Here is a 15,123-nt window from a genome sequence, read left to right on the forward strand (position 1 = left end):
ATCAGATCAGGATAAAGACGTTTGTGTGGTGAATAGTCAGGCGGAAGAGAATTGCAACTTTATGTGTGTTTGTTTCACAGATGCGTTTCGGCTCATGAGCACAGTCACTGAGCCTGCGCTGAAAACGCATTCGCGTGTACTGGTAGCACAAAATTATACTTTTTCTTAACTGTGATCAATAATATCTTGCCTCATTGTTGCCCCCAAGCAGCGGGTCATCACTGATATTAGTTGCCTCCCCTTGCAAATAGCACACTAACTCAGAGTCTGCTGGCCATTTGTGTTCACACGAACTTGAAGACATCTTGCTATGCAAGACTGTAAGTCATATTTTTTGGGACACTTCACCACCGTGGTTGTGTGGTGGTTATGACAACAGTCACAACCCTAAATGAATGTTAAATGACTTCAGTTATCCAATCAATTACTTGGATTAAAAACCTATAAAACCATTACAGTTGTTTTGATCTCTATATAGTCTCACTATAATAATATATGTGATTTCTGTTTGAGCATCAGATCACAATCTTACTGCAGTGTCTTCAGTTTACAGTCAGGGATCTTCAGTACATCAGCAATCAGCTTCACTCCTGAATCTCTTAGTTTATTCACAGACAGATACAGATGTCTCAGGTGTGATGGGTTTGATCTTAGAGCTGAAGTCAGAGCAACACAACCTTCATCTGTGATATCACACTTACACAAACTGTAGAAAATGGAGACAGACAGTTTGTTCACACACAGATCAAATCTACAGTGAGTTGAATCTGTTTCTCTTCCTGTCATCATTTAGTGTTTATGGACATTTTTTATTTTAGTTTCATTTATGTGTTTTGTGTTTTAATGAAACAAATTAGTAAGATTTACAAGGAAATGAACTTCATCAATTTATGATTATATGTGTGATTTATATTTTTTATACAGTAATGAAATCTTGAAATCGATTATTTTCATCAAACATCATAACATTTTTACTTATGTTTTAATTTCTAAATGATTTTAGTTTTTTAATTTTTATTATCATAATTTAATTTTAATTTTTATGTTTTTGAATTTCTGTAACATTTAGCGCTAGGATGAACTTAAATCAAATGTTATCAAATCCATTACAAAGATTCAATTAAAATACTATAAATCCATTACAGATGTTTTGATCTCTATATAGTCTCAGTATAATCTATATGTGATTTCTGTTTGAGCATCAGATCACAATCTTACTGCAGTGTCTTCAGTTTACAGTCAGGGATCTTCAGTACATCAGCAATCAGCTTCACTCCTGAATCTCTTAGTTTATTATCAGACAGATTCAGTTCTCTCAGGTGTGATGGGTTTGATCTCAGAGCTGAAGTCAGAGCAAAACAACCTTCTTCTGTGATATTACACTTAAACAACCTGTAGAGAACAGAGATACAAATTCTCAGTTCACAACACGCACATCAGATCAACATTGATTTTTTTTCTTAGTTTATTAGGGCCCAAGAACTGATGAGCAGGCCACACCCTGCAATGTAGGTGCAAAACCTTACTATTTTTGCTTTGTTTAATAACAATAGGGCCCGAACACCCTTAGAATTGTCCTTTAGAATTTATTAGGGCCAGAGCACAGAGGGGCAGGCCAGAATGGCCTGCACTGAAAGGTGCAAAGCCCTATTGTTTTTCTTAAAATGTATTTATTTTCGAATTTTTGGGCACTTTGTGTCCCTTCACATGCTTAAAAACTCTTGAAATTTGGCACAAACATCAAATCATCAGCCATTGGGACTGGGAAAGAGGGATGTATGACTGCAGAAATGTAGTGCACTTAATGCGAGATAGTGGTGTTACGTACTAACTTACATGTTTTTGAATGAATCTTTCAAGTGAACAAATTCGCGTTTTTAATATGCCCTCATTGGCCACAATAGCTTTAATGATTTGAATAAACTGAAACTGTCATTCATAGGACAGTTTCACCTGTCCGTATGTTAAACAATGTAGTAGTTGAACCTGAATAAAACCTATTGGACTGTAATTACTGGACTTTTCTGAAATATTAAGTGTATGACTTGATTTTTGGATATAAAAGAATATTATATCCCAACAGTTACATATTTGTCAGCATGGCACATTCAAGTACACAATGACACTAAATTACATTTAAACCCATTTAAGTATAGTCGCCTAAATCTAATGTAGATTTTTGTTGACTAAAACCTCATGTCATTTAGTTGACAAAAAACTAGAATAAAACTAAAAACAATTAAAATGACTAAAATATGACTAAAACTACATTGTTTTTTACTCAAAAGATTATGACTAATAGGAACTCAAAATCTGCTGTCATATGCACTTGATAAATTCTACAGGGATTTTTGATATCTTGAACGGTGCTGCATTGGCGAGGCAAAAAATTTATGGCGAAATCAGAGAAACAGAAAGCGTCTTATATATATGGCAAAAAATCTGTTATCCTTATGATATGCAGGGTGTATGTTTGGCCAAGGATTCCGATTGCATCGATGTGCCTGTTGTGAGTCCCGGGCATAGCGCCACCAACAGGAAGTGTGTCAGTCACAAAGGAAGATTTTTTGACCATTAGGTAAACTTTTAAATACTCCTCCAAGGGAATTCATGCAATTGACACCAATAGTGGAGAACATGATGATAAGACATTGGAGATGCTAAATTGCAAAGGGATTGGTGACATCTTGAACGTTGTTCCCATGGCAACGTATCAAATTTTACTTTTATGTCTAGGCATATTTAAGTCTGTGGCATGCGGTGAACTTTTAAATACTACTCCTAGGGGATTAATGCGAGTGACACATGACTTGGCCAACATGATGTTTAGACATACAAACAGATTTTTGATCTCTCGAACACTGTTGCCATCGTATCGCATCAAAGTTTATTTTTATTTCAGGCACATTTAAGGCTCTTGGTGTGATTAGATTAACTTGAAATTTGACACATAAATCACAGTTATCGACTCTTAAGTGTGGACAAAACGATTAGACAAAGGCATGTAATTTAGTGGCTCACTAGTGCCCCTGTTTGTCTAAAATGTGTGGCTACTTTTACCTACAGTCCACAAATAGGTCAGTAACAACATAAAAAGTCACTTGATGCACGTGCCACCGTGCATTGTTTTCTGGGAGGCACCATGTAGTTATGAAAAGACGTCTGAGTGTCTGCCATCGCCGCTTGCAGCTTTATTTATTTATTGTTTTGCAGTTGATTATAAATCCTAACATATCAATAATAATCGTGCAGCAGTACAGCTGATTCTGAGTGAAATAATAAATCACATTATAAACTCCACTAATCAGATCTCTTCGCTGTCTGTCTGTGATCTTCATTATTGATTTGAAGATAATCGTGTATTAGTTTTAAATGTCTTCATGGTTCAGGTCTACATTTCTGTGAAATATACTGAAGTTACTAAATAAACTCTAGTAAGATAACTCAGATCAACTGATATGTATGCTGCTGCTTCACTGGATTTACATTTTAATAGACTTCTTGAATTTATGTATTTTTGTTGACTCTTCAGGTTGTTTATCATACAACTATAATGATATTCAATCTTATGAGTGTTGTACAAAGATCCTGAAACTGATAGTTTAAGCTGAAACTGTGTTTCTGTACCATCGGTGGGGTTTATTATACTATTATACTATCATAATCATAATCATAATTATTTAAGTCATTATTAGAAATTCTTACTCCAGTTTCTGTAGTTTGCAGTCAGGATTCTTCAGTACATCAGAGATCAGCTTCACTTCTGTATCTCCTACATTAATATAATTCAGTTTTGTTGCAAGTAAGGAGTTTGAAGTCAGAGCAACATCCCCTTCAGCTGTGATATTAAAACACCACAACCTGTAGAGAACAGAGACACAAACTTCAGTCTCTCAGATAACAATAAACTGACAGGAATCACATTAAAATCCAAAATAAAATAACAAACAAACAATAAATTTTTGATACATTTTAATTGTATGTTAAATATTTATTTCAATCTTACACTTACTATTTTTAATCAAATGTAAAACATCTTTAAGCAGCAATTTGTAAAAGTAAGAGAGTTTACTTTAGTATCTTCAGTTTACAGTCAGGATTCTTCAGTACATCAGAGATCAGCTTCACTCCTGAATCTCTTAGTTTATTATCAGACAGATCCAGATCTCTCAGGTGTGATGGGTTTGATCTCAGAGCTGAAGTCAGAGCAACACAACCTTCATCTGTGATATCACAACTACACAATCTGTAGAGATCAGAGACACAGTATTTTCAGACACAGATCAAATCTACAGTGAGTTGAATTTGTTTCTCTTCCTGTCATCATTTAGCGTTTATGGACATTTTTGTTTTAGTTTAATGTGTGTTTGTGATTTATTGAAACACATCAGTGAGATTTACAAGTAAATAAACTTCTTCAATTTATTTTTATATTAACTGTGTGCTTTATATTTTTAAACATTAATAATAGACAGGGGCGTTGAACAAGACCTCTGGCCCTATGCATAGGCAGTTCTGATGGGCCCCCATGCCCCACCCCCATAATATATTTCAGACTTTTCAAGGGCCCTCTCTTCCTTTGGGGCCCTGGTAATCAGTACTGGTTTTACCCCCAGTCCGACACCCCTGATAATAGATTCCTCTCATTAGACATCACAACATTTTCACTAATGTTTTTATTTCTGAATGATTTAATTGTTTTACTTTATTCTCATCGTAATTCAATTGTAATGTTTTATGTTTGTGACTTTCAGTAAGAGTTAAAGTGTTGTAATATAATCAGCTTCAGTTATCAAATACCTTACACAGAGATTAAAATAAACTATTTAAAGTCCCCGTTCTTTCTGTGTTTTTGAAACTATGATTGTGTTTACAGTGCGCAATATAACATGTTAATGTTTCACGTGTAAAAAAGTGGTATTTTTCACACAATTGACTTATCTATATAGCACTGTTTTCTCTATCCTCGGCTGATTTCTTCCTTGTTCTGAAGTCCCTCCTTCAGAAATACATATCAAATTCTGATTGTGTAGTTTGTTTAGTGTGTTGTGATTCGATAGCAGCTTAGCTTGCCATTAGCTTAGCTGGCGACTGATGTATTCCTGAGGGCGGAGTTTAGTCAAAAAAAATTCTAGTGACGTAATTAAAGCAGGAAGTAGAGGGCTGTAGTCCAAACTGGCCGTTCGCTGTAGGCTTTGAAAGGCGAATTCTGTTAAAGAAAATATATCGGCTGGCAGTGAACTTTGAGCTTTATCATTTTACAGGTATTATTTATGTTATTATAGCAACATTACACACTAACTAGGGTTTAAAAATGGGATCAGAAAGAACAAGACCTTTAACGTTTGAAGTGGACCAAAACCTTTTATATAAGATAATTTTAGTGTGTTTTCAGACCTATAGATCGATTGCTTTGTTCCGAAACCAGGGGTTAAATTGCTACAAAGTTGCAATTTCATGTTGGGTCGGTTCGTATTCACAAGACATTTTCCAATTTGACCAGACTTTGTAAATTTAAGTCACATGCAAGTAAACTCTCCTTTAGTTGCTCAGAGTGCATCTTTTCAATTTAATTATTTTTATTTATATAACGCTTTTCACAATTGTTTAATTATTTTAAAGCAGCTTTACATTAATAAAAGCAGGAGAAAATACAGAAAAATTGGTGTACAAGATAAGTATCAGAGTACAGCGGCTAAGATTAATACACACACATACAGAACTAAACTCAGGTTCAGGTCTGAAAACAACCTTAAAATTTTTCACAACACCTGTTCTTGTCTGAGGACATATTAGGGTGTTTTCAGACCTGAGCTTATGTTTCCAAACATGATGCCTTTAATCCTTGGTTCAGTTTGTTAAGGCATATGTGAACACTGCAATCATACTTGTATCTGTAGCAAAACAACCGCTCCAAAACCGCCTGAACGAGGTGGTCTTGGTTCAATTGCAAATCAACACTGGAGGGGTTCAGTAAAAGTGTAAAAGCAATCTGGCCCAATGGACCAATGAACAGACTGTCTTATTGCTTTATTAACCATGAATATACCTGATAGCTTTTTAGTGATGAATTCTGGTGAGCCATAACACACCATGCGCACTTGTTTCTTTAAAAACAGCTTTAAATTGCTCTTTTTCACATAGGTTCATGGTAAGAATATTGTCCCACCTAAGTTTTGATTCCTGCACAAACAATTGAAGTAATATAACCACACATACAAAAAAGCCACACAATAATCCCGTAAAGCTGCTGTCAGTCCATCCTGACGGACAACTTTGAGTGGAATCACAGAAAATAAAAAGATGCACTCTGTTAATACGTCACATGTGAGTAAATTGGTCAAAGTCTGGTTTGTTTGAAAATATTGCCTTGTGAATGTGAACTGAACCAAGATGAAATTGTGACATTGTTTTGAAACCGAGGATTAAATGGCTACAAAGGGCTATGTTGGCTAGTGTACTTTAAATCCATTACAGATGTTATGATCTCTATATAGTCTCACTATAATCTATATGTGATTTCTGTCTGAACATCAGATCACAATCTTACTCCAGTAACTCCAGTTTACAATCAGGATTCTTCAGTCCATCAGAGATCAGCGTCACTCCTGAATCTCTTAGTTTATTACGAGACAGATCCAGATGTGTCAGGTGTGATGGGTTTGATCTCAGAGCTGAAGTTAGAGCAACACAACCTTCATCTGTGATATCACAACTCTTCAACCTGTACAGAACAGAGACACAGTTTGTTCACACACAGATCAAATCTACAGTGAGTTGAATTTGTTTCTTTTCCTGTCACCATTTAGTGTTTATGAAAATTTTTATTTTAGTTTCATTTATGTGTGTTTGTGTTTTACTAAAACACATCTTTAAGATTTAAAAGTAAATTAACTGTTGATTCCTCTAATCACACATTATAACATTTTCTCTTTTACTTCTCTTTCTGAATGATTTTGGTGTTATTGTTGTTTGGTGATATTGATGTTTATGAGTTGTGTTTAACTCTTAGAGTTAAGTGTTCTGATGAATAACATAACCTTCAGTTATCAAATACATTACTGAGATTAAAATCCTATAAATCCATTACAGATGTTATGATCTCTACGGTATAGAGTCTCACTATTCAAATAATCTTTTATTGTAATTGTAAAGAGAGATACAACAAAATTATAATCTATATGTGATTTCTGTCTGAACATCAGATCACAATCTTACTTCAGTATCTTCAGTTTACAGTCAGGATTCTTCAGTACATCAGAGATCAGCTTCGCTCCTGAATCTCTAAGTTTATTATAAGACAGATCCAGATGTGTCAGGTGTGATGGGTTTGATCTCAGAGCTGAATTCAGGGCAACACAACCTTCATCTGTGATATCACACTTATTCAAGCTGTAGAGAACAGAGACAGACAATTTGTTCACACAGAGATTAAATTGTGGACTGTACAAAACTGGGGGGGGGGCGACTGTAACCACAATTCCCTGATGGAGGGAATGAGACGTTGTGTCAACAGTAGGGGTGTGCTCTTAAGAGCCAATCCAGTCTCTTTAACACTAATAAAATTGCGCAAATCGTATTTGAATACCAGTCTCTGCCCAAGCTTGCATGCATAAAAGATGACAAAGCACCATTCATTCGCTTGTATGTTGAAGCATGGAGGAAACAATGTCTTGTTTCCAACATCAGGTAATTGTAGTTACAGTCATAACCAAGATGATCCCTTGCTGTTTTCCACTTGAAATTGTGTCGATCCTTAAAGCAGGCACATCAGGTCATCATGTGCCATGGTTAATGCTAAATGGCATCACAACCTTCCATTCAAGTGTAAGGGGTCATTATCTGAGGAGGAGGAGCAGACCTCTTACCAGTAACACAGCAAAAATGCCAATAACCAAATAAGTTTTTTTTGCACACATTTTCACATATCTTTATCTTCTTTACTACACTTTTCTGTGCAGACTTAGCAGATGCAGGACTTTCAGTCAATATGGATTCCTGCTAATATTGTTGTAGTCAGAAATCAATTATATAATATTATTACATGGCTCTCTGGAATGCTTGATTCTGATTGGTCAGTTGAGACATTTGCTCGTTCTTTTCAAATAATAATCGCTCCAAAGTAATAACGCATAGCCGGTACTACTTGCACGATTAAAATCGCTCCGCGCCAATAAAGATTACTGTTTGACGCCATCTTGTGACAAACACTGGACAACCACAATTAAGAATGGAACATTTTGACATAAATTTAAACATGTACAGAAATATCAAAACATTTAAACAGTGGATAGAAGAACGAACAACGACAAGACACAGAGAGCTTACTGAGACTGAACTTGACAAAATAGAGCATGACAGCTACGAAGCCAACACACCAAAAAATACAGAATGGGCATTAAAACTTCTCAAAGACTGGCTAAAAGAGAAAAAAATGGAGACAGACAAGTATGAAGCAAAGGATCTTAATAAGGAATTACGATCATTTTATGCATCTGTGCAAAGTTTCGCGGAAGGATAAAAATGTTAATTTAAAACAAATATTCCAATAAAATGTTTTCAATTCATATTCATGTCCAGTTTTTTTTTCTTATGTGGCAAGTAGCCGTGTAATAAGCGGGATAATGTAGAGGCAGCCGGTAGTTATCGGGAAATAAGCCCCTTCAGTGTGATACAAGACCCTCCGCTTCGCGTGATCACACTGTCTGGGCTTATTTCCCGATAACTACCGGCTGCCTCTACATTATCCCTTACACAATGCAATTGAAGTAAACTTATTTAACCACTTGCATGTAGTTTCTCTAAAGGACTGTCATCTGAGAGGATTTCTTTACTGTCATGTGCATGGCTCAAAAACAGTTGCACTTTATAATCTTTTGATGTAGAATAACATTTACATTCCCTTACTGCACAAAAGTGTTGGTGTATTATCTACAACTTTACAAAATAGAGGAAAACCCAATCTTATAATAAACTACAATTCAAATTGTATTTATCAGCAATTCAATTGTTGCATTGGCTGTGGGTTTAAGAAAGAGCAGCTGCTGCAGAGATGATCTGAAGAGCTCTTTTCCAAAACGCTATAAATCCATTTCAATAGTTTCCAGAAAAAGTACATGTTTTACCTAGACCCACACATTTTGTGATTATTCAATTTATTCTTTTAAAATGTTTTTTTTTGCTCAATCTGAACATGTTGAATAATGATTATTAAATCAAACAACAATATTGTTGATTATAAATTCAAAGTTAATTTAATTTTTTTTCAAAACGCTACAAATCCATATATGTCCCTGCTTTGTTCACTACCCACATTTTGTACTTTTGCACGACATTGGTCAATGTATCAAACGCCATGTCTGTCTATCAGCACTCAGGCTATCGAACTATTCAGTACTTTTCATGTTACGTTAGCAGGCTTCTTCACAGGAAAAAAACTTTATCCCGAACGTACAAAACGGTATTAAACGAGCCAGTTCTGAAACGAAAGTTGTACATACCAAACACTTTGATGAAGATCGCCTTGCAAACGGGTACCTTCTCCGGGTGATGTATTTACATGACATTAATCCTCATTTTGAGTAATGAATGAACATAAACAAACAACTGCTCAGAGCGCCGCCATTGGATTGCGTCGAACGCTCATCGAGTTCTGATTGGTCGAGAGGATAAATCGCGTTTAGGCTAAAAATAGGCTCGGCGCTTATCGCGTTTTGGAAAAGAACGGCATCTTGTACCTACATTTTAACAAGGAAATGTAATGATTTGACATATAACATTCATGGAGCAGTGAATAGGTTCAGTACACAGCCAAATGACATGACAAACTCATTTTTTTTTAAAATGGCGTTTATCGCGTTTTGGAAAAGAGCTCTTCATCTGTACAATCAATCAGTTTAGAGACAACACTCCTGCCAGCACATTAGATGAAGATGCAGGACCACCACCTGTGTTTTTAATTCTGCTTTTTAAGTTGCTGTTACAAACAGACAAAATAGCATTTAACTGTTTTTAAAAGAGACTTAAAGTACTTTTGTAGCGTCAAACTTTAATTACAATCATTAATTTTAATCTTTGACAAGCATGGGCGTAGATTTAGGGTGGGACGCTAGGGACATGTCCCTACCAATATTCAGAGAAGACTGAATTGTCCCTAGCAATAATTTCGACCAAACAATTAATCTGTATTCATATATAACCACTGATGTCCGTCTTGTTCTTGTGTTTTCTGTTTTTTACTTATTATATTTTTGTCAGAAATCATTTAAATTAGATTAGAAATCTTTTGCAATCCCGTTCTGTAAAAATAACGCTCTATGTGGTACACAAACGGTTAACAGTTTTCGTTTTCTGCAATGCCCGCCTCCGTTAGTCACATCAGTAATATGATTGGCTTTGCATTTCTTTAGTCCCGCCTCTCTAACGCACATTGCTAATATGATTGGATTAGCATTCTTGAGTCCCGCCTCTCTAACGCACGTCACTTTTTGATGGGCTGGTCTTTACTCGCTACGTGTGATAGTATGGTTTCACTTTGTACAACGCGCCAAAGTTCACTCAACAAAACGCGCGTGATTATTCGGGCTACAGGTAAGTGAGGAAGAAAGTATTATTATACCCACTGTAACTGTTTCATGCCCAAAAAAGTTGAGCCACATAATGATTCAAGGACAGTGTTTTCACCAATACACGACAATCCCATGTTAACCCTGAGGAGTTGCAAACTTGTGTCAACCTTTTATAAATGGGGTGGCAAGGTTATTTAGAGGGTCCCTAATCCATGAAAGATAATAACCCCAACATGGTAAAAACATGAATTCATGTCATGATTGCTGAATACTTTCATTACTGCACTGTGGTCATTACTTGCACAGATGTAGACATAATGTTGCATTTTAAACAAACTATTTTTTTCACACTGATTAACTGTCTGTTAATGAAAAGAAGATTTAATGTGAACTACAGAAACTTTAATAAACTGTGTTCAGGAAACAGCATGATATATATACCTACTTCAACACTGGAATTTTTTGGCTAAATTAAATTAAGAATTAAATATTAATTGCATATTCTTCAATGTTATAAAGTTAATATGGATTCATATGTTACAATGTGATTTTCTTTTTTTTTTTTGACAAAGACTTAAACAGCTACTGTTTATTAGGCTCTAGGACATAACGAATTGTTTATTATAGTACATTAAATTTGGGATGGCACCGGGGGTGGCGAGTCAGATGTCACTGAGTAAAGTGCATACTGAGTTGTCTGTTGTTTATGTCAAGTAAACGGTGATAAACAGTTTTTGCAATGCGACCATTTTATTTATGTCCCCACCAATGCCAGAATCAAACCTACGCCCTTGTTGACAAGCATAGTAAAGATATCAAGATGATATTTTCACATAATATTTTAAATTATTTAGGGTGATTTTATGTACAAAGTAGCTTTAACTGGGTTTACAAATTCAGCATCATAAAAAGTTCACAACCTTACATCAATAGCTCGCGCACTGCAGGGGTTAAAAAATTGGCTTGTTCTTGGCCATTGTAAAAACCGGCCCATCACAGAGTGGCTGATCAGTGTTTCTACTATCGATGTGTTTTGCCTTTTCTTGCAGTGCACGAACGTGCAATCTCAGATAATCCAATCCTGCCATACCAATCATCAACAGCAGGGGTGTTCAAAGAACCGGATAAGCGAGATCATAATTAGTGAGATCTGAAGATCTTGGATGTCTCATTTGATCTTGGATGTATTAAGCGCCGCACGAAGAACGGCCCCCTGTGCAACCCTGCAAGACAGCGCTCTGAAGAGCAGCCTTACAAATACGTACAACACACAACACCAAGATGAAGGTTTATTGCAAAACATAACACTATTATTTTGGTCAAAGCTGTGAGGTATAAGCATGCGAGACGGCAGAACGTTGCTATGGTTACCTCTGTGTCAATCATCACATTTTTGGGATAGAGGCTGTTTCTTAAAGGGACACTTCATCCATTTGCATAAAGCTTTGTATAGTTAGAACCCCAGTCATGTTTTTGAATGGTCATGCTTAATTTTCTCAGTTGTCGCTGAGACAGGAGAAATACAGACTTCAGTGTTGCACTTCCTTCTTTCAATGATGTAAAAATCATCATTTTGCATCATTGAAAAAAGGAAGTCCAATATCTTTGTAGAGGGGGTGAGACTACAAACACCCCTTTTCTCTGTCAAATAGGCACCAACTTCTAAATGTATGTTAAATTTTACCTACAAATATAACACACTTTCAATAAAGATTAATGTTTCTATGGGTGAAATGCTCCTTTAATATGAGTTCTTCAGCGATCTTGTGTCCTCGTGTTATCGCTCTATGTCATATATTGCATTATACATTTTATTATAGTCATCGTCACATGACCAGCATTTTTGTTGCATCTCGTCAGAGGTGTATAATACTTAAGTATTTTAGTTACATTTTCCAAGCTTCTGTGCTTTATCAGAGTGTTTGTCTTGGGAAAAAAATTACTTTTCTTTACTAAAAAATGTTCACTACATTCTAAAGCATAGAATCATACTGTGTATTCATTATATATTGCATATTAAAATTGATTTAATGCCTAATTATATAAAAATTGTGTACTTTTATTTTCTTGAGCAAAAGTACGAAAAAATTTTACTTAAGAAAAAGTACAAAAATTTACTAAATGTTTAATGTACTTAAATATTGAATATAAACCAAAAACTTGAAATTATGAAATGTAGTGGAGTAAAAATTATGATAATGTGTTTTGGAATGTATGTTTTCCAAAGAAAAACACTAATAAAATATGATTAAATGAAAATGTACTTTTATGCAGAAAGTACAAATACTTAAGTACTATACAACTCTGCATCTCGTCTCGTTTTTGTCACGTGAAAAAGATTCGTTCTATGAAGTTCCTCCTTCAGAAATACGTATCGAGTTCTGATTGTGTAGATTGTTTAGTGTGTTGTGATTCGATAGCAGCTTAGCCTGCCGTTAGCTTAGCTGGCGACTGGCGTATTCCTGTGGGCAGAGGTTAGTCAAACACTCTTACTTTGACGTCATTCAACCGGGAAGTAGAGGGCTATAGTCCAAACAGGCCGTTCGCTGTAGGCTGTGAAAGGGGCCTTATGTTAAAGAAAATATTGCCTGGCAGTGAACCTTATCATTTTGCAGGTCTTATTTATGCTCTAACAGCAACATTACACACTAACTAGGGTTTGAAAAATGGGACCAGATAGAATGTTACCTTTTAATATTTCTGTGTCTGATTGATTTTTACTTTTTAGTCATCATAACTTACAATTTCGATGTTTTGTGTTTGTAACTTTAAAAAAGTGTGGTTTTGTAAAAGTGCGGTAATGTTAAATGAAATCAACTTCATTTACATTACATTTTGTTTGATAATCTGAAATACAGTTTGATAACATCAGACCACAATCTTACCCCAGTATTTCCAGTTTACAGTCAGGTTTATTTAGTACATCAGAGATCAGTGTCACTCCTGAATCCTTTAGATTATTCTCAGACAGATCCAGATGTGTCAGGTGTGATGGGTTTGATCTCAGAGCTGAAGTCAGAGCAACCCAACCCTCATCCGTGATATTACAATCACTCAACCTGTAATAATGTAAATGATAAATATAGAACATGAACTGTAAACTGTAATTAAAAAACAAATAATACATTTCTCATTGACTCCAAAAGAAACAATATTCCTGGCAAAAAGTCATTAAAAGTTATATTAAATATTTGTTAGTAAACATATCAACTTTGATGTGAGGTTGTAAATTGAAGGCTTTTGTGTATTGGCATTATGGGGCAGTTTTTCAGAGAGGGTTCAGATTAAGCCAGGACTAGGTCTTAGTTATATTAGGAGATTCATTTGTTTTACAAACATACCTCATAAAAACATTACTGTCATTTCATTTCAAATTTCAAATTAAATTTTATTTATATTGCGCTTTTCATAATTGTTTAATTGTTCCAGCTTTACATTAAAACAGCAGGAGAAACCACAGAAAAAAATGTGGACAACATTAGAAGCACAGTAAAGCGTCTAAGATTAACCCATACTAGTAAGAATAGTAATGATGAAATGTATAGAAGAGAGTTCGAAGTTAAGCTAATGTCAGCTGTCTAATGTCCTTAGGGGTTAAAAAACTTCTAGGAGAAAAACCCAATGGGAAAACTCCTAGGAAGAAAACAAACCCTTGAGAGAGACCACAACATGGCTGATTCTTTGTTTATATGATATACAAGCGACAAGTGGTTGTTGGTCAAACATTGGCTTGGCATCACATTAAAGGGACATTTCACTTAAAATAGGCTCATTTTCCAGCTCCCCTAAGACCGACGTAAAATTAAAAGTTGTGATTTTCTACGCAGATATGGCTAGGAATTATAATCTCATTCCGGTGTAATAGTCAAGGACTTTGCTGTCGTGACATGGCTGCAAGAGGGGCAATGATATTACGCAGCGCCAGAAAATAGTCCCCTTGGTAACTTTCAATAGCAAGGGCCTATTTTCGGACACTGCGTAATATCATTGCACCTGCTGCAACCATGGTGCTGCAATAAAAATGTCCTTGATTATTATGTCTAGAAAATCGGCCTAGATTACTCGGCCTAGAAAATTACAACTTTTAATTTTACGTCAGTCTTAGTACACAATGTAAATACAGAAAAGTCGAGTTTTAAATAGGGAAAACACTTTGGTTATTTTTGAGCTCAATGCTAATGGTCTAATCAGATTCAATTGATCATACAAAGCTATGTTAAAAGTACCACTAGACCTGGAGATCGGCTGAATGGATTCCAAAAGTTAGAAATAAAATGTTAAACTCTAGCGGAGCTTGAAAATGAGCTTATTAAAAGTGGAGTGTCCCTTTAAAGTAAGGCCAGTAAATCAGTGGCGTTATGACCTTCACGGGAGCAGGAACTGGGTCTGTTAGGGTGTTTTCACACACATTGGTGTGAAACACAGAGACAGTGGTGCGGCCTCAGAGCACACCAAATTACATTGTATTATTTTTCAGTTAGTGTGGTTCGTGTTCACATATGTTGGTTTTACCATACTCGAAACGCTGAACAGTACACCATGTGACAACTGTCAG

The 15,123-nt window shown here is 35.5% G+C and overlaps 1 protein-coding gene across 12 annotated transcripts in view; it reads right to left on the bottom strand.

Annotated features, from left to right (window-relative positions):
• LOC135771657 (NACHT, LRR and PYD domains-containing protein 3-like) overlaps positions 1–15,123 on the bottom strand; it is a 328,830-nt gene that overhangs the window by 124,141 nt on the left and 189,566 nt on the right. For 2 of the 12 annotated variants that reach the window (XM_065281979.1, XM_073815397.1), the window contains 7 exons: positions 13,454–13,627; positions 7,219–7,392; positions 6,551–6,724; positions 4,073–4,246; positions 3,706–3,861; positions 1,219–1,392; positions 533–706 (listed from right to left, as the gene is read on the bottom strand). The exons of the other annotated variants lie outside the window; for them this stretch is intronic. In XM_065281979.1, the coding sequence (XP_065138051.1) occupies positions 533–706; positions 1,219–1,392; positions 3,706–3,861; positions 4,073–4,246; positions 6,551–6,724; positions 7,219–7,392; positions 13,454–13,627 (1,200 nt within the window). The remainder of the gene's footprint in view (positions 1–532; positions 707–1,218; positions 1,393–3,705; positions 3,862–4,072; positions 4,247–6,550; positions 6,725–7,218; positions 7,393–13,453; positions 13,628–15,123) is intronic. 12 annotated transcript variants of the gene reach the window in all.

This window comes from Paramisgurnus dabryanus, chromosome 8 (assembly GCF_030506205.2).
Source record: "Paramisgurnus dabryanus chromosome 8, PD_genome_1.1, whole genome shotgun sequence".
Classification (NCBI taxonomy): domain Eukaryota; kingdom Metazoa; phylum Chordata; class Actinopteri; order Cypriniformes; family Cobitidae; genus Paramisgurnus; species Paramisgurnus dabryanus.